The following is a 26,856-nucleotide window of genomic DNA, read 5'->3' on the forward strand; positions in this document are numbered from 1 at the left end:
ATGACCAGCTCGCAGAATTCCTGAACACTAAAGGATCAGGCTCTCCGGAGCCTGCGTGAGCTAGTCCCACCCACCAGCTTTCTCATCTCAAGCTATTGGAAGTCAATGCAGATGGTAGCAGATAACTAACGTTGGCCTTCTAATAAATAGGTTAGCTGGTAACAGGAGGTTAGCCAGCAACTGTGGTAAGAGTCGTTAGCTCTTATCCTCCCTTTGCAGAGGGGGCTGCAGCCAGTGCCATCAGCATTGCAGGGAGCTTGGTGGGCTTGCCCCAGACCTGCAAACCCAAAGGCTGCGTTGTAACATTATCCCCAGATAATCCAAAGGCACTTTGTGGATTGAGAAGCACTGGCTTAGATTTTAGCTCTAAATCAGATTAACTGAGTTGTCTTATAACAGACATTTCAACCGGCACCTCCAATGTTGTTCATGAAAGTGTTAGCTGATAATTAAATCATCCACTCATGGCCAGGATGTTAGCTATTAACCAAAGTATTATCCATAACTGGAGTGTTTGCTACTGATTAATATGTCACACAGTGACTGAGATGTTAGTGATTAACAAATATAAAATGTTAGCTTGTAATTTTAAGGTTTTAGGTATAACTGATATATTAGCAATAACTTGTAATTTTAAGTTTTTAGGTATACTGATAATATTAGTAATAGCTTGTAATTTTAATGTTGTAGGTATACTGACATATTAGTAATAGCTTATCATTTTAAGGTTGTAGGTATAGCTGATGTATTAGTAATCACTTATCATTTTAAGGCTTTAGCTAGAACTGATATATTAGCAATAGTGAAAATGTTAGCCAATGTCTGAAACATTTCTTGTTACTAATAGAGCCAAACTGTTCCCTAATAACCTAGACACTGGCTGTGCTGATGCCAAAGGCTGATGCAGGGGTTTGCTGTCATCAGAGGTGTGAGCCTGAACCCAGGGCTCTAAGCTATAAAGAACAAAGGCGTTTGCTCATCTGCTTTTAGGCGGTGCTCTGTTGATGCCTTCCCCAATGACTCATATCCCAAAAGAAGGAACATCTCTTTAAGATCAAAAAACCCCCAAAGTCAAAGGAGTCTGTTAAGGTAGCATTCCAGGTATAGCTGTGGGCAGTGACCTTAGCTGCACCAGACACAGGGTAGAACTGAGGGTGGAAGAATGTGCTCTCCCTGAATGAAGAGCCCCTAAAGGGGTGAAATCGTGGATTTGTACAGATCCAAGCAGTTACTGCAGTCACCCACCCAGCAAGGCCTGGGACTCTAGGGTTGCAACAGGTAGAATGAGGGTGATCCTGTGCACCCCCCGCCAACACACACAGTGCCCTCTGCCTGTTTCTTGGGGCAGAGCCACCCTGCAATCCTGAAGCCCCAGCTAGAAAGGAAGCAGCCCAGACCTTGGACACCTGCCCCTGCACACCAGGGAGCACAGTCCTGCCCGGAACAGGCAGGAGCAAGGAACGTGGGTATTTCCTGCGCCTCTTTGGAGAGCACCCTCACTGTGCTACCTGGTTCTCTGTCTTACAAGCACACCATTTTATTCCTTTCTTTAAACAGTGAGAAAACTCAGGCTTATGGACATCAAGTGATTTGTCCAAGGTCACTTCCTCTGCTCTGAACCTGTTTCATCTTCTATAAAACAGGTGGTAATGAGGGCAAAAATGAGGTGTATTAAACACCCACGCAATGCTTGGCACAGACAGTTCTGTAAATGCGAATTCCCTTCTTTTTTTATTTTTTTTATTTTTGAGGCAGAGTCTGGCCTTGTTGCCCAGGCTGGAATGCAGTGGCATGATCTCAGCTCACTGCAGCCTCCACTTTCTGAGCTCAAACCATCCTCCCACCTCAGACTCCTGAGTAGCTGGGTCCCCAGGTGCACGCCACCCTGCCTTGCTTCACTCTGCCTCAGTTTCCCCACACAGAAGTGAGGAAGTGTCTGTGGAGCACTGGTCCTGAGCAGTGCTGGAGACATTATCACATATTTATGCCCTAGTATTTTTTGAGCCTCTGCTGTGTGCCAGGTGCTTTGTAGAAACAGGGCTGGGGGACATGCAGTGGTTTATAAAACAGAAAATTACTGTGCTCCAGGAGCTGATGGCCTGGCAGGAAGAGTAAGGTCGCAACAAAATGAATATGAAAAATGTATAGGAGTCAAATGGTGATGACAGCTGTGGGAAAAAGTCAAGCAGAGGAGAATGGGGAGTGTTGGGAGCAATTTTAAATACAGTAGCCAGGCAAGGCTTGCCAAGAAGGTGACTCTAGACAAAGATGTGAAGGAAGTGAAGGGCTGAGCCAGGTGAGTATGTGGAGGGGAAAATCTCTAAGGACAGGGAACAGCCTATGCAAAGGAGGTGTGTCTGACCCAGACCCTTGGGGAGCACCCAGTCTGATGGAGAAGGCTGATGTCCACCAGGGACAGTGAGCAACTTTTGAGACGCAACACAGAACGCAGGAGAATAGTGTCAAAGCCAGAAGAGAGAGTGCCAGGCTGCAGCTATGGCTGAGCAAAGACGTGACCTTCCCGGGGTCCTCCCATCTCACCCCTAGCAACAGCCTCCTTTGTGGGGTGGCTCCAGGCCTCCCAGGGGTGGGTGTGATTCCCAGAACAATAGCAGAGCCTGGGCCAAGCCAGAGAAGCCAAGACAAACACAGTCAGGCTTTGTGGACTTCCTCAAGCCCCATGGCTGAGAGGCTATCTGCTCGCTGGCCGTGGCTTCCAGCCCTGGCCACAGACCAGGTTTGTGGCCGACATGGGGCTGGGCCCCTGGGCAGCAGACAGGGCTCATCCTGGCCAAGCCCCTGCTCCCGTGCCTGGTCCAGCAAGGAGGATTTGAAGGTTAATAGAGGGAGGGCCCCAGCCTGAGAGGCTTAGGATCTGAGTCCAAGTCACTTTGCTTCCCTACGTTGCAGTTTCCTTTTTTGTAATTTTCACTATTCTGTGGGTCCAAAACTAGGCTGCCGTTAATCCATTCAACAGATAGTGATGATGGTGGTAAGAGCGCAGTAGTCCATGAGTGCTGGGTAGCATTCTCAGTGCCGCTAGGTAGCTCCCTCAATCCTCCTCATGTTTTGGAGTATGTGCCGTTATTCGTCCCATTTTACAGATGGGGAAACCGAGGTCCAGGAGGGCTCATTACCTTGCCCAGCATCACACAGCTTGTCAGTGGCTGAGCTGGGATTTGGACCCAAGCAGCCCCACTCCTGACCTGGGTGCCCCACTCTCTTCCACCTCCTGAGGATGCAGTAAGTAGGGAATGTGGCAGGCATGTCCCTGCTGTCACAGAGAGGGGTCTGGGAAGGGGGCAGAGATCCAGACACTCATACAGGAAGTGCAAAGCCTGCAGATGCAAAGAGGAGGAGGCCCTGGTGTGAGCACGGACGTTCACTGGGGCTGGGCTCTTCATTGTCAGCCTTTGGAGTAGCTCTCTTGTCAGTTTGGAAACAAAGTGGGGGGTGTTCAGAGCCAGACCTTTTTAGCTCTGGATCCCCCAAACTGCATGACTTAGGACAAGTCCCTTTCACTTTCTCAGCCTCACCTTCCCCGTGTGTGAAATGAGTTAGTGATGCCACCCCCCCACCCACCAACCACGGAGGCGCTGACGACCCTCGGGGCCTGCCTAGGATCTCTGGGATCAATGGCGAGCCCTGCTGCCCAGACCCTTACCTCCCAAAGGATGCTCAGCTCCCCCTGCTGCTCAGCCACTCTCTTTTCTACTGCCCCGAGGGGAGGGAGAAAAGTTGCCTTTGAGAGTTCCCCGGACAGTTGGGCCGCAGAGCTTTTGGGTCTAGGACTCAGAGGAGCCACAGAGGTTCGCCAGCAAGAGTGGAAAAATACCACGTCCCATGGCAAGGCCTGCTGGGCCAGCACCAGAGGCCCCTGGCAGCGGCTGGCACCAACCTCTCCCTTGCGGATCGCAGGGGAGCCATGGAAAAGTTGAAAGCATGGCTCTCAGGGGCTTGTCCTCAGAGCAGCAGATTCTGCAAAGCAAGGGTGGCTTCCAAACACACGGCTGTAAACCAAAAACCATCTGACAAAGGGGCTCAGTCAGCTTAGAGGTTTATTTTGCCAAGGTTGAGGACGTGCCCAGGAAAAAGAGACATGAGCCACAGTAGGATCTGTGATCTGTGGCCTGCACTTTTTCCAAAGGGGGTTTTGAGAACCTCAGTATATAAAGGGGAGGCCCAGTCCAGTGACCCACATCTGTAATCCCAGCACTTGGGAGGCCGAGGAGGGCAGATTGCTTAAGTCCAGAAGTTCAAGACCAACCTGGACAATATGGCAAAACCCTTTCTCTACTAAAACCAAAAATTAGCTGGGCATGGTAGCGTGCACCTGTAGTCCCAGCTACTCAGGAGGCTGAGGTAGAGGGATTACTTAGGCCTGGGAGGTTGAGACTGCTGTGAGCTATGATCGCATCATTGTACTCTAGCATGGGTGACAGAGACCATGTCTTTAAAAAAAAAAACGTGTAACGGGAAAACAGCAGGAGAGGACAGAGGAACAGGTAATTATCCACGGTGTCTCTGTATTTCCATAGGGTAGGAGCACACACAGTGCAGGGAGACACGTACCTGGATGTGTGGGCGCATGGGAAATTTCTTGTCTCTTTGCGCCCTACCTGTGAAGATGAGCTGGGGTTTACATTGTCAGATACATGGCCTGTATCTCCCAGCTCTCTGCTGGAGAATAGAAGGCAGGCCAGTTTGTTTGTTTGTTTGTTTGTTTGCATGACTCAGTTCCCACCTTAACTGACCTTGCATGGTGAGTTTGGGGTTCTGAGAGTTTCTCTTCCCTTCACACCGCTGAGGTGGCATGACCAGGATGTGGGGAAGAATGATGACACACATCCCAAAGGTGCCCTAGATACATCCCACCTCTGCCACCCCTAACTCTGTGATTGGGTGGTCTCCTTATCTAGAAAGTGCTGGTGATGCTGGCGCCTGGCTCTTCTGAACCGTCTGAGGAGTAAATGAGTTAAAACTTGTAAAGCTGGTAGCTGAGTGCCCCACACACAATCCGCACTCCACAAGTGCTTGTTAAATAAATTAACCATGGGAAAACAGTGAAAACAAGGAAAGCCACCTCCACACCCCTGTCCCCACACAAAGCCCTCTGGCCACAGCCTGGCTGCTTGGCCCAGTGGAGGCCCAGCTGGCTTTGAAGTGGCCGCCCTCTGGGGACCCCTGTGGGGCTGCTGTCAGCAGCTATTGTTCGCCAGCCTGGGTGTGGCCCACAGGGGGCCGGAGAGGTGGGAACTGGTCGGGGCGCCTGGCCGCCGGTCCTCAGGAAGGGAGAGGCAGGTTGGTTTTCTTTTTTCACTTCTTTCCCCGCTTCTGTGGCTTCCTGATGTGCCCCCGCCCTCCACGTCTGCCCTCCCATCCTTGGGAAATCACGTGGGCTCCTGGCCTCAAGAAGAAGAGATGCCAGTGGCTGGTGAAACTGAGGGCTGGAGGAACAAAGGATGCTCGGGGACAGAGGCAGGAGTAGGGTTCACCCTCTGTGTTGGAGGGCCGGCCTGACAGTGCTAGCTAGGAGGCTTGTTGAATGCTCACGACAGGCCAGGGGCTAGTGAGCAAGGTAAGCGCTCCTTATCCTCAGTGGACAGATGGGGAAGCTGAGGCCCAGGTCACCAGCTAGGAGTGGTAGAGGCAGCATGCGACCCCTGGTAGAGGCGGCTCCCCAGCTGACCCACAGCCTCTCCACCCCTGGACCTGGAGTGGCAGAGTGAGAGGCAACCTCAGAGCTCCTGCAGTCCCAGCCCCTGACTTCCAGGTGGGGAAACAAGTCCCCAGCAGCTTCCTGGAGATCTTATGGCAAGCCAGCATCTGAGCTTGGCTTCAGACCTGAGGGTCTCCCCACTAGCTGCCCTCTGGTCTTGGGGAAAATCAGTAAACTGCCAGTGGTAGAAGGCTTTTTGCCGCTCTTCTCTGTGTGGGCCGTGGGGCAGGTCCCCACTCTGCTGTTTAAGGCCATGTGACCCTGGACAAGTGATGGACTCTCTCTGGCCCTCAGTTTTCTTGCTTGCAAAATGATGGTAGTAATAAAACTTACTTCTAAGGATGAGGGCAGGAGCCAGTGAGAATAGACGTCACAGCATTCGAAATAGTGCTAGGCACACAGTAAATGCTCAATAAACACTGCCTAGGGGTTGTTGGGCTGAGGGCAGCTGAGCCAAGCAGGCCCTGAAAGCTTCCTTTTTGCCCTTTTCTGAAGCCCTTTTTCACTGTTTCTACTCAGAGGGATCATGGCCGTGAGAATTTGCTCTGTTGAGGGTCCTGGTGCCAGCTGGGTGAGGGTTTGGGCTCTGTCACTGTCGGTGTCTGTTACACACTTGGGCCCTAGCAGTGCCCTGGCACTGCACCCCCAACTCCATGGGCACATTTGTCCTGTTCTCTGTGTCTCAATATCCTCTCCTGTAAAATGGGTGCATTCCTCCCAGGTCCCCTGATCTCCAGACGTGGTCGGGGGCTCTGCCAGCCAGTCTGTGTTTCACAGTGGCCACCATGAACTTGCATGTCCAAGTGAAATACTTCATGCCTTTCTGCACAGATTAGCCCTCCACAGGCTCTGGGTTCAAATCCTGGACTCCACTGATGCCCTAGACGAGTCCTGAAAGCCCACTGAGCCTCAGTTTCTCCACTGTAAACCACTGTCATGGGGGCCGTGGTGAGGGTGAAGTGGGCTTGTGCCTGGAATGTCCCTATTCAGCTAGTGCCCTGCCTGGTACGCTAGAGACGGGGTTTCACCAGGTTGGCCAGGTCCACTCAGCCAGCCAGGCACCTTCACGCTCCTCGCAGGCATCTACCCTGTCTGGAAACTCCTTGTGTTGGATAAGATGGGAAAGTCCATCCATGAGAACTGAAGCCACAAACAGCACTTTTAGGACAGGAGGAGAGAAGGTCCTTGGGAGGGGATGGCCATATCATTTCTAGTCCCCACCTCACACCTGATCTTGGCCTGTCTGGAACATGCAGTGTGACCCAGGGAAGGCCATGGATCTCCCAGAGGCCCAGCGAAGTGGGGAGCCTTTTCCATTCCCAGTTAGGGGCCTTTGAGAGACCTCATTTTCTTCCCTGAAGGTCCCATCCTTCCAGCAAAATCAGTGTCAACAACAGGACAACAGGCCCCCTTTCCAGAGCACATACTGAGTGGCGGTGTCACAAGCATCATCCCATTGAATCCTTGCCTCAACCCTTGATGAGGAGCTTCTATTACTCTTACCTGAATTCTGTTCATGAGGAAGCAGGCCCAGAGAGGTTAAGCAATGTGCCTAAGATCACACAGCAAATGAGGGGACAGAGCTGGGATTTGAACCCATGCTTATCTGACCCCTAACCATAGGAATTATCCTAAGGTTGTAGTTAGTTGTTAGCCAATATAATCTGCATGTCATGGGCACATGCCATGGTTGGCGACCACTGGGCTGGGCCTTCTACACATGCACTTGATAGCTTAGTCTCTGATCTTGCATTTTCCATCTCTACCCACTGGCATGTCAGTTTCATGGAGACAGGGATTTGTTTTCTGTCTTATCTACCACTGTGTTTTGTGCTGAGGTGGTGCCTGGGACAAATTATCTGTAGGATGTTTTTCATTTAATCTCAGTAAATCTGTGAGGTGGGCCAGGCACAGTGGCTCACGCCAATAATCCCAACACTTTGGGAGGCCGAGGTGGGTAGATCACTTGAGGCCAGGAGTTCAAGACTAGCCTGGCCACTGTGGTGAAACCTCATCTCTACTAAAAATACAAAAGTTAGCAGGGCATGGTGGCACATACCTGTAATCCCAGCTACTTGGGAGGCTGAGGCAGGAGGCAGAGGCTGCAGTGAGCCAAGATTGCACCATTGCACTCCAGCCTGGGCAACAGAGCAAGATTCTGTTTAAAAAAAAAGAAATCTGCCAGGTGCAGTGGCTCACGCTTATAATCCCAGCACTTTGGGGGCTGAGGCAGTTGGATCACCTGAGGTCATGAGTTCGAGACCAGCCTGGCCAACCTGGTGAAACCCCGTCTCTATTACAGATACAAGTTAGCTGGGTATGGTGACAGGTGCCTGTAATTCCAGCTACTCAGGAGGCTGAGGCAGGAGAATCACTTGAATCCAGGAGGCGGAGGTTGCCTTGAACCGAGATCATACCATTGCACTCCAGCTTGGGCGACAGAGTGAGATTCTGTCTCAAAAATAAAATAAAATAAAAAAACAAAAAGAAGGCCGGGTGCGGTGGCTCAAGCCTGTAATCCCAGCACTTTGGGAGGCCGAGGCGGATGGATCACGAGGTCAAGAGATCGAGACCATCCTGATCAACATGGTGAAACCCCGTCTCTACTAAAAATACAAAAAGTTAGCTGGGCACGGTGGCACGTGCCTGTAATCCCAGCTACTCAGGAGGCTGAGGCAGGAGGCGGAGGTTGCGGTGAGCCAAGATCGCGCCATTGCACTCCAGCCTGGGTAACAAGAGCGAAACTCCGTCTCAAAAAAAAAAAAAAAGAAATCTGTGAAATGGGCACCTGTATACACCCAGATTACAGATGAGTCAACTGCGGCCCAGAGTGGTTAAGCAATGTGCTGAAGGCCACACAGCAAGTGAGACAGCAAACTTGGCTCCAGAACCCCTGCTCCTGATCAGTGCTGTCCCTTGCCCTCTGAGAGGATGCTCAGACTTAGCAGCAGCAGGTGATGCCCATGGCCCCCTGAATCCCTCTCACCCTCGCAGGTCGTCTACTTCACAGCCACTTTCCCATTTGCCATGCTTCTGGTGCTGCTGGTCCGAGGGCTGACGCTGCCCGGCGCGGGCGCAGGCATCAAGTTCTATCTGTATCCTGACATCACCCGTCTCGAGGACCCACAGGTACTGCAGGACTGGGACACACGATCCTCCCTCCTACCCAGGGCTGGGCCAGCGCAAGACAGCGCAGGGTGCAGAGGCCACTGGCAGCACCTCTTCCATGGTTCTTCAGTGCACAGGTCTAGCTGGGCCACCACCCCCTGGTACTTTCCTGTGGTGAGTGTGTCTGTCCACATTGCTGACGGACCTCTCTAGCTGTGTGCGTCTCTTTTCATGTCAAGGACCCCTGAGGCTGGAGAATCTGCTGATTCTCCAGAATCAGAGAGAGGCTGCTTTAGGCCCTGTACCAGGTAAGGGGGAGAACTCTTCTGATGAGCAAGTCTCCCTGCCAGACCCAGCTTCTGCTCACTGCAGCCGTAAGGGCTGCTGCATCCTGTGGGTGGGAGAGTTGGGGCCTAGAGAGCTGCAGGCTTTCTTGGCTGAGAGTGAAATTCAGAGTTGATGGCCTTGGATGGTTGAGGGGCAGACACCGAAAGCCCACTTTCCAATACTCAACCTTGTGACCTCAAGGAGGTGGAGAAATCCCTGGGAGATTTTCTGAGTTTGTTTGAGGACCCGTGTATCCCCAGGGCCTTTCAGTTGCTTCCCAAGGGCCTCTGCTCTCCCTTCCACCACCCTTCCCCCTGGTCAGGACACAGGTGGGAAAGCGGGTGGCCAGCCTCGGAGTGCAGCTGGGAAGGTGGCTGCCTGGCCCTCCAGAGCTGCTTGGTGAAGACTCTGGAGAGCAGCTCTGTCTGCACAGTCCCTCGGAACCTCCTTTCACATTCTAACTCAGGGGTGCTTGAGCAGTAACATCGATGGTGGTGATAGCAGCCTTGACTTACAGGCTTGCTGTGTAACTGGCACTGGGCTGAGTCTCCACTCTTTGAACTGGAAAATAGCTCTAGTGGGTAGGGCCATGAAGCCCATTTTCTGGATGTGAAAACTGAGGCTCCAGGAGTGATATTTACTTGCCCACTGTCATTCCAGGGTTGGAATCCAGATCCATCTGCCTCTGAAGCCTGTTAACCCTGATACTAGGTCACTGGGAGGTGTGGTGTTTGATTTCTGGGACTCTTTGCAGTTCAATATTGCCTTGAAAGGCACCTTGGATTCTAGCATAAATGTTCCATTTGCACTTGCAAGGTCCCCGCTCCAGGCCATCGCCTGGCAGACATAACCCTCGCTGCTTTCTCCATCCAGGAAGCCAGCTCTAACAGCCCCCTCTCTCCTTGCCACCTCCCTCCCCTCATAGGTGTGGATTGATGCTGGGACCCAGATATTCTTCTCCTACGCCATCTGCCTGGGGGCCATGACCTCACTGGGGAGCTACAACAAGTACAAGTACAACTCGTACAGGCAAGTGTTGCACCGGCGGGCCTGGTGGACTTTAGAAATGATGATGTTTAAACAAAAAGAGAAGTAGGGAGCGTGGCTTCCTTGTGTTGTGAATTAACTTGCTCCCTGACATATGTGTAACTTAGGGACTGTATGCTGCTGGGATGCCTGAACAGTGGTACCAGTTTTGTGTCTGGCTTCGCAATTTTTTCCATCCTGGGCTTCATGGCACAAGAGCAAGGGGTGGACATTGCTGATGTGGCTGAGTCAGGTACGGTGGTATCGGTGGCAGTGGTGGTGGGCACTGCCACCTAGTGTGTAAGCCAAGTACTGCAGGCATGAAGCCAGACCCCAGGGGGCTTTGGGGGGGACGAGCCTGGTTTCTAAAATGGACCCCCCCCACCAAGACATCCCCCAAATATCAAAGAGTACAAAAGCCAAATTTTAAACATTTTTATTGCGATTTGGCCCAAGGGGTGGCAAAAGCATGGGGGGTGGTTAAGTTGGGGAATTTTTAGCTATCTTAGTGTGGTCTTCTCCGCCCCCCACTCCTTCCCCAGCAAACTCCTGGTTTCCACAACAGAAACCACTTTCCTAACTCAGGCCCAAGTCAGCCACCAATCGGCATTCCATCACCACCTTCTCAGCCTTGGTTTCTGTATTTTGCACTTTGCTCCCAGCGCGCTCCCTCTAAGCAGACGCATTCATCCATTCCACCGATTTCTTGTGAATGAGTCCCCACTCTGTGTCAGGCACCACCGTAGGCACTGGGTACAGCGTGTGAGGGGAGGGGGAAGATGAGGGGACGACCTACTGGGACGGTGGCAGATCCAATTGGGGGTGGGTATAAGCACAGTGTCACCCCTCGAGGTGTGGGCCCTGTTGACCAGGCGTTCTTCCTCGGGCTACCTGGAGTCACAGACATGACAGTATCTTAGAATCACGGACTCTGCACAGACGGGGACCTTAGGAATCTAGGATCCCAGAGTTCTGGCAAGGTGCTTCTGGAACCTGAGAATCATGGGGTCTTCAGTTGTTAGGATCCGCAGCCTCTCAGGTGCCTTGATTCAGGGACTTGGCTGTGGCTGTTTGAGGTCCTGGGCCTGCAGCTTTAATTGCAGTGGCTTGGGTTATGGGTTTTCTCAGGCTCCCAGGGTCCTCCAAGTCCACCTTTCTGGCCTCTCCGCCCTTTCCTGGCCCTGCACTGTTCACTTGGAAGGTGGTCATCAGTTGGTTTTGTTACTTTACATGCTGGGCCCCCAGCCCCACACCATCCATGTCCTCAATTCTTACAACCTCTTTGGGGCCACCTGGAGGCAGGCAAGGGTCCCGGGCTGAGGCTCCTTCCAAGCTGATGGGAGAGCATGAGGGTTGTTAACTTCAGGGACTATCTTGTGTCTGACTAGGACCAGACACAGCCGGAGGCCCCGCCCTTCTACTGCCCTTGACCTCCTGTGCCATCTGTATTTGGAACATGAGGCAATTTCCTGGTCCCTGAGTCCTAGAGCCCCAGCATTGGAGGGTCAGAAAGCACCTCAGCACCATGCATCCAGATGTTCCCTTCTCAGATGAGGAGACCAGCAGGCTCCGAGCAAGGGCTTTGCTTGGGCTAGGTGGGGCCTCAATAGGGCTTTCTGAACACCCTGTCCACTGTTTCTCCACCTGTCACATGCTAGACAGGCCTTCTGACACAAGGGTCCCTCTCCTGCCGCCCACCCCACCCTGGACACATGCAGCAACCTCTGGCCTTCCAGTGTGAGAATTTGGGCCCCTGTGGCCTCACAGAGCCCCCAGCCCCTCCTCACTGTCTTCTTTGCTTGGCAGAGCCCTGCACTGCCCAGCCCCATCTTTCACCCTGATAGCACTGCAGGACCACCCTGGCAAATCCATGCAGCACCCCCACACTCTTCTCCACTGTCCCCACTTCCAATGTGGACCCTCAGATGTTCCCTCCACCCGGCCCAAAGAGCCCCCAAAAGCAGGCCAGAGACTGAGAACACAGAATGTAACTCCAGAAGTCCCCACACCCCTTTGGGAGTTTGGCAGTTACAGTGGCGAGGGGGGAGCCAGGGACGATTTCTACCTCCTCTGCAGATGGCTTGCTTTCAGCTGAGGGCTTGCAAACCAATTGCAATTGAGTGGGAATCTCCAGGAGTATGGAGTGAATTTGGCAGTGGGCAATACAGATAGACACATACAGTAGATCTTCCTCCATGGACAACGAGGTACTTTCATAGACACACATATTGTCAATCTAAGTTGTTTCTTCCTCCCATCCACTTCAAACACCTTGTCATTTATTCCCCACGGTGATGTCTGAACAGCCGGCACATCAAGGGTGATTATTTCTCTAATAAGCTTTTAACAAGCACCATATTGAGCGAAGTGCATTTGAACGAGATAATTATTTAGCCTAACGGAGTGCAAACAAGACGTAGCATGGCACACTGTCTGCTAGCAGAGAGACATCTAGAGGTTCTCGGAGTGGCTGGGTTATGTCTCCTGGACTTCTCTCTCTTGAGTTCACCATGCATGTCTAGAGAAAGACACTCAGACCCTCTCCTGGAGGCTGGCTTGAGAAAGGCAAAACTGAAATACAGAAACGAGCGAATTGAGAATCTTCACAACGTCCCTGGCGGGTGGGGGTCGGGGTGGGGGGGCCCATTTTGCATCTGTCTCGCAGCTGGCTGGACTCGATTTCTCTTTCAGTGTGGACCAGTCAGGGCCAGTGCTGATGCACTGGGGGGGGCCTGCGGGGCCCCAGCTTGGGTGGAAACGCTGCGGCTTTTGACTCCAACTTCAACTTTGATTCCAAAGCCATCTCACCAGGTCCCGGGGGCCGTATTTTTCTGAACCTGGCCCTGGTTCCTTTGGGCATGTTCTGAGCAGTTTTGGTCTTGGTAAACCCCCACTCCTGGGGGGTTTTCCAGCATCTTAGTGACCAACCACCCTGTCGCTGCCCAAGGATGTATTTTGGTCGGGTTTTCTCTGGATTGTAAAAGCACACAACCTTCCCTGCTACACTGAGGGGTGTTAACACCGTATAATGTGGTTTCTGGTTTGAATTTATTGTAAAGCTGGGTTTTGCTTTTTGTTTTTCATTCTTGAGCCATTCATCTGGTTTCTAATCCCTGCTGAACAGCTTCTGCTCTGGCCTGTTTTGTTTCCCGCTTCTTGACTTTTTTTTTTTTTTTTTTTTAAGTTGTAGATTTTACTTTATCTTTTGCTGCCCTCGCTTCTCGGACCCACAGGTCTCAGTTAACAACTTAATTCTTTGTGCTGGCATCCGCTTTCAGGCAGGCTGGGAATAGGAGGAGACATTTCTTTCTGTCTCCGGAACGTCTCCCATCAGAGGCACCCCTCAGCTGACAGAGCTCCCATCTCCCCAGCACTACCTCAGGTTCTGTCCAGATCCCCTCTTTTGAGACCCAGACCCTGTTTCTAGGGACGTGACACCCACCTCTGAAAATCTGAACGAAGGAAGTCTCTTTGTGAGTCATTTACGGCCACCTGTCCCTCACTTTTCAGGTGGGGACACTGAGGCCCTGAGAGAGTATGGGGTGATTCAAAAAGGAAACTGGGGGAGGAAGATTTGGAAGCAGGCCCCAGGGCTTGCAGGCCTGGAGCCCTGCCCCTGCCCCTGCGCCCACGTTTCCTCAGCTCTGGGCCCTGGTTGGCCTAACCTTGACCTTGTGGGTTCTGACCTTGCCAGGGAGGGCCCTGGAGATGCACCCCTGAAGAGACATGCCCCCTGTTGGGCATAAGGGCATGGTTTTGTATTGGTTTTTCTTTCCACTCCAACGGTGTTTTAGCCATTAACTCAAAAATAGAAACCTTCCCTTTGCAAAGGAGACTGTGGGTGGTCAGGTCACCACCACGCTCCCCCACCTCTTCCCAGCAAAGGCTGTCGACATGATGGCTTTGCTTTGGGGTGGAGGGATCCTCCCTTTCCTGTGTCCCTGCAGACTGAACCCTGGGCTCCATCTGCATCCTACCCCAAATAACCGCACCCTGATGGATGCTGGTTTGTGAGGAGGCTGTGTGTGCTGCGTAGGAGACAGATGCTAAAACCGGGCCCCACCTGAGCCCCAGCGTGTCCCACCCAAAAGCGAGACAGGCCTGGTCTCTTTCTCCAGGCCAGAGTTCAGACCTGACTCCCCGCTGCATTTGATTCTGAGTGTCTCTGTGTGAGCCTGGGGTTCCCAGTGGCTTGGTGGCTGATGTCTCCTCCCCTGTGCCCCTCCCCTTTTTCTCTCCTTTCTAGGTCCTGGCCTGGCCTTCATTGCCTACCCAAAAGCTGTGACAATGATGCCGCTGCCCACGTTTTGGTCCATTCTTTTTTTTATTATGCTTCTCTTGCTTGGACTGGATAGCCAGGTGCGTATAAGTCCTGGGATGGCCCTTGGGCAACTGCCCCTGTGGGAACCTGACTCTGGGACAGCCTCCTAATTCTGTCTGAGAGGTGGTCAACCCCCTTTAGTCAGACTTCCGGTGCTTCAGCTGCGAGGGTTCCTCCAAGGCCCCAGGAGTAGAAAAGGCTCAGGGGTCCCCAGCAAGGGGACAGGAACAACCAGGGTGTGTGGTTAGTCAAGCCACAAATGAGGAATTGGAGGTTGTGACTCAGTAAGTCATGATGCGCTCCAATGGAGTGTCCGGCGGGGTGCAGGAGGACGTGGCAGATGGGCGAGTCAGACAAGGGACTGACATTTCTGTGTGAGCTGGTCATTATCTGGACCATGGTAATCAGTTGCAAGTGCTCAGGAGAAGCCTATGCCAGACTTGGGATTCTGTGTTCCCCGGAGCGTGCGAGGGGCTAAGCTCTGGCCCCTCCCGAGCTTTATAAATGGCACAGGCAGGGAGCCTTGCACAGACCCACCCTGACCTCTGGCTGTCCTGGCTTCTGTCCTCCCAAGGCAGGACTCTTATCTCCACTGAGCTCTTTCCTGCACTTCTGAACCCCACATCCCACCCCTCCAGGGCTTGGGCCTCCACTAGAAGGTGACTCATGGCCAGGGAATGCCAGTGAGAGCCACTGAGTGCTGCATCTGACTGTAGAGCAGCCCGTGCCTGGTGCAGTCAGTGGCGCTCGGAGGACAATTCACTTGAGCTCCTGGGCCCCTTTTCCTGGAAATAGGTGTACTTTTGACAGGGTCTTGTTGAAACGACAGTCTGTTCAGAGCACAGACATGACTCCAGGAGTGGGGAATCAATGGCATGTGGAGCAGGCGGGGCGTGCGCTCAGGCTAGCAGGAGTCTCGAAGACAGCACCATGCAGGTGGGCTGCTGAGAAGCAGGTAGGGTGAAGATAGTGTAGTCGGGGTCTGGGGGTCTGAATGACTCTTGGGAAGCTTTTGAACAACTGAGACTCCCTGAGAGGTTGGAGCCTGCAGCCAAGGTGGGAAAGCCCTCTGTCCCCCTCCCCACGGGCTACAGTCTTCAAAGCCAGTGTTCGAGGAGGGTCCCCAGAACCTGGTAGAGGAGAAGTCTCTGAAGGTCAGGCAGAGGAGGGTGAATCCGGAGAGAGGAGGCGGCCAGCCAGCAAGGTCAAGAGCAGGGCGGGGGATTTGGCAGAGAAGGGGGCAGGATTAGTGGAGAAGACAGAATGAAAACACCAGGGAGACAGAAAACAAAATCCTCCTGCAGTTGTGGATGGACTTGAGCTAAATAAACAAGCAGGAGGACTCCATTAATCATTCCTAGTTAATGAGTTTGCCCTTCGGAGGCCCCAAGCAAATGGCTTTTATAACTTCTTCCAGAGCTCTAAGTGAAAGAAAAAAACAAAAACAGAGGTTAATAAATGACAAGGCGTGACATCTTCATGGGCCCAAAATAGGCCACTTAGGCTTTGGAAACGGCTCCCTGAGTAGATAGAGGTGGTCATTCATTAGACTTTCTCTCCAGGAGGTGGGGCCTGGTAGAGGACACACATCTCTCAGGGAGGTCCCTTGCCAGTGGCACACATAGAGAATGTGGTGGGCCCTCACAGCCACTCCTCCTGCTTTGCAGAGCAAGGAACTCAAGGCTCAGAGCAGTTAGATGACCTGCCAAGGATAAGAGTGGAAACTGAACCTAAGTCACTGGACTCCCAGGCCCCATATCCCAGGATGGGAATCTGGTGGCACTGGTTGGACTTCCTCCTTTGCATCTATTTGCTTTGTGAACTTGGGTAAATGGGGAAGGTTTTACAGATGCCAGCAGTGTGCCTCACCCACCGCCAGCACTGTGACAGGATCAGAGCCTCCCCCCTACCTTGACAGGTGTTCACTGGGTACCAGGCCTCACGGCAGGCTTCTTCTATGTGTGTGTGTTTGGGGTAATACACACATTTACCATCTTGACCAGGTTTAAGTGCACAGCTCAGTGGCGTTAGTACCCTCACACATTGTGCAGCTGTCACCAACATCCATCTCCAGAACTTCCTCCCCCCAAATGGAACCTCTGTCCCCATTTAACACTGACTCCCGTCTGCCTGCCTGCCGGCCCTGCGCCTGGCTTTTTGTACATGAGTTCCTTAAGCTGCAGTGTTGCAATGCCTGGGTACTAGTATTACCCTTCTTATAGCCAAGGAAACTGAGGCTTAGAGAGACCAAGAACTTAGCCAATGCTCCACACAGCTAGTTAAGGGATTGACGCCTGGTCTGCCTGTCCCCAGAAACTGTCTCTTATCTGCTAGTTTGTCCCCATTGGCTTTCCGCTTGAATCCCCCAAAATAACTTCCTCTTGTCAGAAGTACGGAGATCTACAGCCAAAAGATCTCCTCCTGCTAATGTCATTGTGTCCTGGGCAGGGGTGCAGGGGGCATGACCCTGGCTCATCAGGGGTTCCTGCCATGGTGGGAGTCTGTCTGGCCTAAGAACCATCATACTGCTGTGTGTTTCTTGGTGAGACAGGGCAGAGAAGTCAGCCTGGAGGCAGATGCCTGTTGCCATCCAGGCTACCCAAGAGGGACACAGTTTTTTGTTTTTGAGATAGTCTTGCTCTGTCGCACTGGCTGGAGTGCAGTGGCACGATCTTGGCTCACTGCAACCTCCACCCTCTGGGTTCAAGCGATTCTCCTGCCTTAGCCTCCCAAGTAGCTGGACGCCACCACGCCTGGCTAATTTTTATATTTTTAGTAGAGATGGTGTTTTGCCATGTTGGCCAGGCTGGTCTTGAACTCCTGACCTCAGGTGAGCTGCCCACCTCAGCCTCCCAAAATGCTGGGATTACAGGTATGAGCCACTGCTGGGAGATGGTTTTTTAACAAATTGCGAGAGGAATTGAGAGTTGGAAGCCACTCCTGCTGCACCCAGGGAGCTCACCCAGCCTGCTGACGTGGGTTAACAGTTATCTTCCACTTGCAAATTTACTCTGATCATTTCAAATCTTTCTCAACATCCCTGCCAAGTGGGCAAGATACTCCCATTTCACAGAGAGGAAAGTGAGGCTCGGAGAAGCCAGTCGCACAACTGTTGAGCGGGGGTGGGCTGAAGAGGCTGGTGGAGAAGCATGGTGTTCTTCAGAAGGGCCGAGAACTGAGAACTGGGGGTTTGTGCTGCTCTCGGCCCTGATTCACAGCGACACTGGCCCCTCCTGTCTTTAATTTCTCCATCTCGAAAAAGGGAAGAACTTTTGTTTTTAACTCCTTTTGAAGCTTAGCATTTGAGCTGCAGGTTTGCTGTAATTCAGTGGCTATTTAGGTTCAAAACCCCTTCAGCAGACACATCAGTCAGAGGTCAAAAAAGCAGTCCCTTCCCTTGGGTCCCTCTCAAGAGCCTCCTGCTCATCTTCTCCCTTATTCCTGGAGGCAGTCTCATCTCTCCAGCCCCCTTCATCACACCCAAGGAATTTTTCCTTGTTTGTTCCTTCCCTGGCTTGTCCTGCGATGTGTCCCAAAGAGGAAAGGGTTAGATTTGTCAGGTAGGAATGCTGGGGAAACATCCTTCCTGAAAGCCTCGTTCAGATGAAAGAACAGCTGGGTCCAGGTTGGATTAGCTCTTCAACTTTTGAAGGAATCAGATAGGCCTTGGAGGGTGTGTTGGCTGGCAGGGACGTTTGAGTGTAGCCATCCAAATTTAAAGTGCTGCTATGTGCTCTTTAACCCCAATGTTTCTCTTCTGAGGCTGTGCTACAGGCACATGTGCACAGGTGCCTTCACACAGGAGGAGAGGAAGAGTCGAGTCTGTAGACCATCCGTTCGGCAATAGATCAATGGCAATGCCTACCCACAGGGTAGAGTTTAATCAATTACAAAGTGAGGCAGCTTTCTGTATAATGATGTGGAATGACTCCCAAGATAAATGGTTAGGCACAGAGATGGAAAGGTTTAGAAAGACTGGGAATCCCCCTGCAATGTTGCCTACAGAGGGCCCTTTTCCAATCGGCTTCTTTACCTTTGGGAGCCCAGGAATGGGGTCCTGGAGTCCCAGGCAGCAGGTGATTACACACACAGCATGTGCACACGTGCAAAGTCCTCTCATGGGCCCATGATCCCCAAAGGGTTAAAAGCCACTGTGTGAATCTGACCTGAACTGCCTGCCATTCCACTGATGGGGAAACTGAGGCTCAGACTTCCCCTGAGCTGCCAAGCAATTTGGTGCTAAGGTCCATCCATTCATCACATTTGCTGAGCAGCCAATGTGTCTGGCTGGGCTCAGCATTCAAGGCCCAAAAGTGAGTGTGATACCACCCTTATCTTTTAAGAGGGTGGAGATCAACGAGGGAGGTTGTCATGGCAACACATTCATGCCCCTGGATGTGCCAGAGCACAGGGTCAGCACTGGCTTCAGAGGTGCAGTTGTTCTTGAGCTGAGCTTCGGAGGGTGAGGAAAGGCATTCTGGTGGCAGAAACAGCCTAAGCGAGGATGCAGAGATGTGGAATATTTGGGGAGCTGGGTGTCCCAAATATCCACACCCAATGTGGGTGTGGATAACTGCACGTTGTAGCATCTGGCTCCAAGGAGTGGCAGGCGGGACTGCCCAGGCACAGCCAGGGAGGCCAGGCTCTCACGCTTGTACTTGATCTCACAGGCCAGTTCTGGACACAATGCTCGTCTCCTGTGTCCAGCATTGCATGTGCCTGGGGCCTTCCCTCCTTGCAGCAGGCAAGGGTGTCCTGAACGTCGGCCACTCACCAGCTCTCTATTCCCCTCCTCAGTTTGTTGAAGTCGAAGGACAGATCACATCCTTGGTTGATCTTTACCCATCCTTCCTAAGGAAGGGTTATCGTCGGGAAATCTTCATCGCCTTCGTGTGTAGCATCAGCTACCTGCTGGGGCTGACGATGGTGACGGAGGTAGGTGGCTCTCTCAGTTGTGTTTCAGGCTTGGCGCTCCAGTGCCCTCCTCAAGGCCATAGTGGAGGCAGCAGCTGAGTGAGAGGGCCAGGCAGGGGCTTCATCTCCCAGACCCACACAATTCAGGGGTCCTGCTTGGGCCAACACTGGGGGCAGCATGAGGAGGCTCAGGAACCCACAGCTGACCCAAACTACCCAATTAGTTTGTTGGTTGCCGTGGCAACACTGTGGCCACCTGCTGCCCTCTGTCCTGCTAGGCCTGGGAAGAGGATCTTCAGCTGAAATCCATTTTCACAACAGCTCTATTCACCCATGTCTGTGTACTCTTCTCAGGCCTAGGGGCAGGTGGAGACATTCTCAAGGGTAAATTCAGGCCTCCCAGGAAATACCAAAGCACCACGTAGAGGTGTATCGCCTTCCAGGTCACCTGCCACAGGGCCAAGGCCTGGGGGATGTGGGTTGATGGCGGGGAGCATACACTATTCAGAGGGTGGGCAGGGGCCAGGAGGATGGGTGATTTCAGATGCAGACAAGGGAAGCAAAGAGCAGAAGGGAACAGGAACATCTAAGATGTGTCTAGCAAGAGACAAGCCAGAGGAGATGAAGACGGTACTAAGAGTGGAAGCGCAGCATTGGCCAGGGCATGCTCTCTCCTGCATGCCCCCGCCTCCCATTCCCCAGGGTTGGGTTCCCATTTAACAATCCTCTCAAAACCCAATTCAGTGCTTCACGTCACCATTTTTCCTTACCAGAAGGAAAAGTGTTTTTCTGGAGGTGTTTATAAGAACCCCCACCCCGGCAGTCAGATTGCAGGGCCACTCCCTGAGCAGCTTGTGTCCCTAGAGTCTTCTCTGTCGGCTGCACTTGGTGTGAAACATCTCCTTGGGAAGCAGGTTCCTGTGGACCTGTCATTTTGCTTTTATGTATCTGTGTATGTGTTTTTAATTACGCTTGTGAAACATGAAGTTGAGCATCTTTTTATATATGTATCTGGTTATCATAGCCTTTGCCCATTTTTCGCTTGGGTTTTTTATCTTATTGATATGCCAGAGATCTTTGTATATGAAAGAAATCAGAGACCAGGTAGGAAATCGACCTTGTGTGGTTTTTTTCTTCACAGGGTGGCATGTATGTGTTTCAGCTCTTTGACTACTATGCAGCTAGCGGTGTATGCCTTTTGTGGGTTGCATTCTTTGAATGTTTTGTTATTGCCTGGTTATATGGTGAGTACAGATGTTTTCATGTCCTTTCTCAAGGCTCTCCTTTGGGCTTCTCTACTTAGAAGCTTCAGAAGCAGAGGAGACTAATGGGAATTCAATTTGAGTTGAGCAGTAGTCCCTCCTACCTAGACTAGAAATAATCTCACTGTAGCCACACTGAAGAACCTCCTAGTGCTAATGGTGCGAGGTGTGACTAGATGCTTTCACACACTTGGAACTTGGTTGTGCAGGCCCCAGAATGGTCCCTTTTTACCTTCTTGAGGCCTTGGGTTTGGGTTCGGGCTGTGCCTAAGATTGCACACCTAGGGTTTGGGGTGTGCCTAAGATTGCCGGAAAAATGAAAGATGCAGAGTTACATTTGAATTTCATGTAAATGTCTGTTTCTGCCATTCTTGGGTATCCATGGTGTGGAGATGCAGAGGCCTGGATCAGGTCCCAGAGAACCCCCCCCAATGGCCCCTGAGCCCCCGCTGTGCTGATGCTGGCCTTGGACGCTGTGTCAGCACATGTCCTCTGTCTCTTGCAGGTGGTGATAACCTTTATGATGGTATTGAGGACATGATCGGCTATCGGCCTGGGCCCTGGATGAAATACAGCTGGGCTGTGATCACTCCAGTTCTCTGTGTTGTAAGTTCCATTCCTGTGACTCTGGCTGGTGGCCTCTTCTCCCCAGGACTTGACGTTTTCACCTGCTAAACCATCTTTCATGCTGCATCTCTTCAGTGCGGGCTTGTAATAAACCCAGCTTCAGCGCTGCCTGGGAGAGGCAAGGAAGGCTGTTCCAGGAGGTTAGCTTGAGTTGAGTTTTGAAGGGTGAGTAGGAGTTTGTCAGGACAAGAAAACAGAAGGGCATTCCTGGCAGAGGAGTCAGCCTGTGCCGAGCCAAGACATCCTGAAAGAGGAGGGTATATCTGGGGCATGTTGAGAAATCCAGGGGATCCAGAATCAAAAGCACATCCTTTCCCCAAATCCTTCCAGAGCTCATGAGCTCAGTTTGGGTCACTGGGGAAGAAGAAGGGCCTTTGGGATGTCTAGTAGAGAGGTCATAGCCATTGGAAATGGGGTGTTTCCATGGAGAGATGGGGGTAGTAGCTTAGAGAGGGGAAGTCCTGGGTTCTCCCAAGGATAGGGAAGCTTTGGACTCATCCAAGCCCAAGGGTACTGGTGTGCCATGTTCTTCCCATGAGGATGCTCTCGCCCACCATGTTGGAGTTGGCCTTGGCACCTACCCGTGCCGTCTGCTTCATGGTCCCACTCCAAGGTCCCAGTGAATGGGAATTCCTCCATGGCAAAGCCATCAGGGTTTGCAAACAGGCACTTACTGCCAATGGGTGATAAGGCAGGGAGACAACATCCACCCTGCCTTCCTCACCTCCACTCTGGGGAGCACAAATGGCCCAATATTCCTTGGATTTAGGAACCAGGTGCTGAGGACAAATAGGCCCTCCCCTCCATGACTTGCTGTCAGGCCAGACTAAGTCGATGTTACTGTTAACTCATGCTATGACATCGAGCAAGTCACTTCCCTCTGTGGGCCTCAGTTTCCCCACTTGTAATACCAGGAGACTGTGAAGTAGGCCCCCGACGGCAGCTCACAACCTTAGACTGTTACTGTTAATTAACATGCATGAGGCCTTTTCCTCCAAAGTGCAGATTTTCCCCCACAAAAATAAGTAACAGTCAGAGCCAATAACCACAAGAGTTGGCAGGTTTATCTTTGGAGATGAGTTTAGTTGGCCCACTCATGTTCTCATCCTGGCTTGTTGTTTGCTTGTGAGCAGCTCTTCTCACCACTCTGACCCTCAGTTTGAGGAGCTGGATATGTCAGACAGGCTGCATTCCCAGGTGGTAAGATGAGGTCACCGTCATGGGGAGGAATGGCAAGCAGGCTGCAAACTCCTCCTGCTTGGGAGGGCCCAGGGCAGCATCTCTTGGGAATCACTCATCTGAGCCACAGCCCTACATATAGGGTCAGGAACAACAGCGGGGCCAGGTGTGCAGCAGGTGCCCAGTAAAAGGTGCCTGCAGGCTAGTGCTCTTCCTCGCCCCATCGCCGACTCTGCTTTAGAAAGACGTGTTTTCCTTTCAAATCGCAGTTATGAGGTGTTGAAGAGTTAGGCCATTTTCACATTGTGGACCAGTCCAAAGCCACCCTGGGCCCTCCTCAGAGACGCTGTCATTCTGGCTAGAAGCAGAAGCCCCAGGAGCCCCCAGCCACCCTTAGATGCTCTTCTCATGGGGAAAGGTGGGCTTTGCTCCCTTTGGAGGTGCAGGGCTGACCCTACCCCACCACTCATGCATGCTGATGGCCACTGGCCATAAGCAGGGACCCAGGGCTGGCTGTGGACACTGAACAGGGCAAGGCCCAGTTGCCCAAGCCCCTGGGCCCTGGGTCGGGGTCACCCTGCTGCCTGCAGCTCAGAGATGGAGATGGAGGGCAGCTTAGAGATAGAGATGGTGGTGGCTCAGAGACAGAGATGGAGGCGGCTCAGAGACAGAAATGGAGGGCGGCTCAGAGACAGAGATGGAGGGCAGCTCAGAGACAGAGATGGAGGGCGGCTCAGAGACAGAGATGGAGGGAGACAGAGATAGAGATGGAAGGTGGCTCAGAGACAGAGATGGAGGGAGACAGATAGAGATGGAGGGTGGCTCAGAGACAGAGATGGAGGCGGCTGAGAGACAGAGATGGAGGGAGACGGAGATGGAGGCGGCTCAGAGACAGAGATGGAGGGAGACCGAGATGGAGGCAGCTCAGAGACAGAGATGGAGGCGGCTCAGAGACAGAGATGGAGGGAGACAGAGATAGAGATGGAGGGTGGCTCAGAGACAGAGCTGGAGGTGGCACAGAGATAGAGATGGAGGGTAGCTCAGAGACAGAGATGGAGGTGGCTCAGAGACAGAGATGAAGGCGGCTCAGAGACAGATGGAGGGCGGCTCAGAGACAGAGATGGAGGCGGCTCAGAGACAGAGATGGAGGGAGACAGATAGAGATGGAGGGTGGCTCAGAGACAGAGCTGGAGGTGGCACAGAGATAGAGATGGAGGGTAGCTCAGAGACAGAGATGGAGGTGGCTCAGAGACAGAGATGAAGGCGGCTCAGAGACAGAGATGGAGGGCAGCTCAGAGACGGAGATGGAGGGCGGCTCAGAGACGGAGATGGAGGGCGGCTCAGAGACAGAGATGGAGGCGACTCAGAGACAGATGGAGGGCGGCTCAGAGACAGAGATGGAGGGCGGCTCAGAGACAGAGATGGAGGGTGGCTCAGAGACAGAGATGGAGGGAGACAGAGATAGAGATGGAGGCTGGCTCAGAGACAGAGATGGAGGCGGCTCAGAGACAGAGATGGAGGGAGACAGAGATGGAGGCGGCTCAGAGACAGAGATGGAGGGAGACCAAGATGGAGGCAGCTCAGAGACAGAGATGGAGGCGGCTCAGAGACAGAGATGAGGCAGCTCAGAGACAGAGATGGAGGGCAGCTCAGAGGCAGAGATAGAGGTGGCTCAGAGGCAGAGATGGAGGTGGCACAGAGATAGAGATGGGGGGCGGCAGTAGGGGAAGAAACACTTTCATCTATATTGCTAGCACTTACTGTGCTCCTGCTATATGTACCTGGAGCTACACCGGGTATTAAACGGGACAAGATGCACACCTGCCTACTGTCAGACTCACAGCCTGGCAGAACACGTGTGCCCAGAGGAGAGGAGGCGAGGTCTGGGGGGTGCCTGGGCAAGTAAGGCAGGCCCAGTGGAGCGAAGTTAGGATGAGAACAAGATGAGGGGGAAAGAGGGCCAGGCAGAGGAAATAGCCTGTGCTGAGGCCCAGAGGCCAGTGGCGGAGGAGCTAGAAGGAATTCTTTGGGATGGCTGGAGTGTGGGCATGGAGGGAGAGCTGGGGTAAATGAGGGAGGAAGGGGCACAACTCCTGCTGATGCTGCCAGCCACACTGAGGAGTTTGGGCTCCATCTGCTGTTGCTGGGAGCCACAGAAGGGTTTTGAGCAGGGAAGTGGCTTACTCTGCATTGGGGTCGATCCTTATGGTAGCAGAGAGGGTGTGAGGCCTGAGCCAGTCCTTTCTCAAGGAGAGAAACCCTTCCCTCGGGTTGAGGCCCATTCTGGTCCCAGAAGCCCCGACTCTACAACGCTCAGGACCCCTCTCCTGACCACCCCGTCTCTCCGCAGGGATGTTTCATCTTCTCTCTCGTCAAGTACGTACCCCTGACCTACAACAAAACATACGTGTACCCCAACTGGGCCATTGGGCTGGGCTGGAGCCTGGCCCTTTCCTCCATGCTCTGTGTTCCCTTGGTTATCATCATCCGCCTCTGTCAGACCGAGGGGCCATTTCTCGTGGTGAGTGCTTGGGCCCAGCGCTAGGGGAGTTGGGAGAAACGAGGCCAAAGGTGGCTGTTGTCGCTTTTCTGCGTGACCTCAGGCAAGTTACCAGCCCTCTGTGAGCCAGTTCCCTCACCTGCCCAGTGGATCAGCTCGTGGGCAGGAGAATGCATTGTGGGAAGACGGGAAGCAAGTGCAGTTCTCTGGGAGAGGCTTTACAGAGACGGGAGCAGGGCTGTGGGCAAGGAGGAACTTGCCAGGTAGAGAATGTGGGAGGGAAGGGTGTTCCTGGTGTTGGCAGGGTGGGCATGGGCAGTGAGGCTGGAGAGGTGACCGTAGCTTTGGATGCCAAGCTAAGAGCTGGGGCTTTATCTTGGGACCAGTGGGGCCATGTTCCTGAAACGATGAACCGAAGCCAGGAGCCTGGGGAAGAAGCCTGAGCCCCACCCAGATGCCTTCTCTTATTGTGGAACCAAACTTAGGATCATCCCAGCCCCTGCTGGGGTCTTCTCTGGATCTGTGGCGGCAGCCAGACCTCTGCCCCCATGCCTGCCAGAGCCTCCCCTGGCCCCACCTACCTCCAGCCTCCTCTCAGAAATTCCTTCAACAGCTCTGGAGATACCAGGCCCTGGCAAAGCCCTGGCTCTTTCCAAGAAATTCTTTTCTCGGAATCTCCCTTAACCTTTTGAGCTTGGGCTGGCTCCAAGAGTGCACTGTTTTGTTCTGGGCTGTTTTTATTGTTATTCTCCGTTTTTATTGTCATTGTTATAAATCTGGAGCCAGGATGTCCTGGGGTCCTGGCTCCCCCCCATGGGCTGGGTCCTATTTCCTCCTGGGCAGGGGAATGGCCTGGAGATGGTGCTGGTGGCGGGGGAGGGAGGGGAGACTGAGGAAGCCAGCAGGGGCAGGAAGAAATCCTTGAAACTGGGGAGGCCCCTGGGGTTTTCCTGGAGTTCTAGACCCGTTTTATTTTTTTCAAAGGATAGAGGGCAGGACCACAACTGGTCTTCAGCCAGAATGCTGAATGGCCTTGTGAGCTGTTAACAGACTGAAACACTGGGCCTGGGGACAGACAGGGAACAGTGATTGTCCTGAGCCCTCCAGGTGCCCCCTCAATACTCCAGGCCAACCCAACCAGAATTTCCAGAATGTCCTTACTGTCCAGAAACCAGAGGCTTCCTTAGGGCACAGCAAGGGTCTCTAAGGTTCTGATTGGTCAGTGCCCACAGCGATTACATACCATTGGTTCAGGGGACACCCAACAGGTCACTAACTTAGTGTCATTTAAAGCCTCATTTAAAAATATTGGTCCAGCCCACATTTAGAAGTTTGGGTGGAATGGGATTGGCATGGGGAAAGAGGTGGGGAATGGGTGAGGACAGGCTCCACCCCACACTGGTACCCTGTCCTCGTGTGCCAATCTTACTTCACCAAAGCTCCCTCTGAAGGCAGCTGAGCCACCATCTGTCTCTTTTCCTGTGTGCCCCTCTGGGGCTCCCACCTGCACAAGTCATCAAGGTGTCCTCCCAGCCATGAGCTTCTCTCTGAGCCAGGTTCTGGCAAACCCAGACCTCTGTCCCAGGATGTCTCCAGCTGCGCCTGACCCTCCTTCGTAGGCAGAGCCCCAGGTGGCTGCCTAGGGGTTTGACTCTCCTCCATCCTCCCATGCACAGCGCATTGTGTGGACATGGAGAGGCAAAGTGATAGAGGGAGAGCTGCCAGGTGGCTCAGGTGAGGGAAGCCACGGGGTAGGGCTGGGAGCAAACTGGACAAGGTGCTAAAAGGAGGGAACCTGAGCCCACAGTTGCCAGATCTTGCAACTTTTTAAGAAAAGATGGAAAACTGGATTAAAAAAAAAAGAGAGAGGGTC

The 26,856-nt window shown here is 52.9% G+C and overlaps 1 protein-coding gene across 1 annotated transcript in view; it reads left to right on the top strand.

Moving 5' to 3' along the window:
• Nucleotides 1-26,856, top strand: part of SLC6A6 (solute carrier family 6 member 6) — a 91,718-nt gene that overhangs the window by 59,364 nt on the left and 5,498 nt on the right. Inside the window, 8 exon segments of the mRNA XM_078351719.1 lie at nt 8,714-8,848; nt 10,080-10,183; nt 10,309-10,433; nt 14,427-14,539; nt 19,299-19,436; nt 20,557-20,659; nt 21,183-21,283; nt 24,834-25,004. Coding sequence (XP_078207845.1) covers nt 8,714-8,848; nt 10,080-10,183; nt 10,309-10,433; nt 14,427-14,539; nt 19,299-19,436; nt 20,557-20,659; nt 21,183-21,283; nt 24,834-25,004 — 990 coding nt within the window.

This window comes from Callithrix jacchus, chromosome 15, assembly GCF_049354715.1.
Source record: "Callithrix jacchus isolate 240 chromosome 15, calJac240_pri, whole genome shotgun sequence".
Lineage (NCBI taxonomy): Eukaryota > Metazoa > Chordata > Mammalia > Primates > Cebidae > Callithrix > Callithrix jacchus.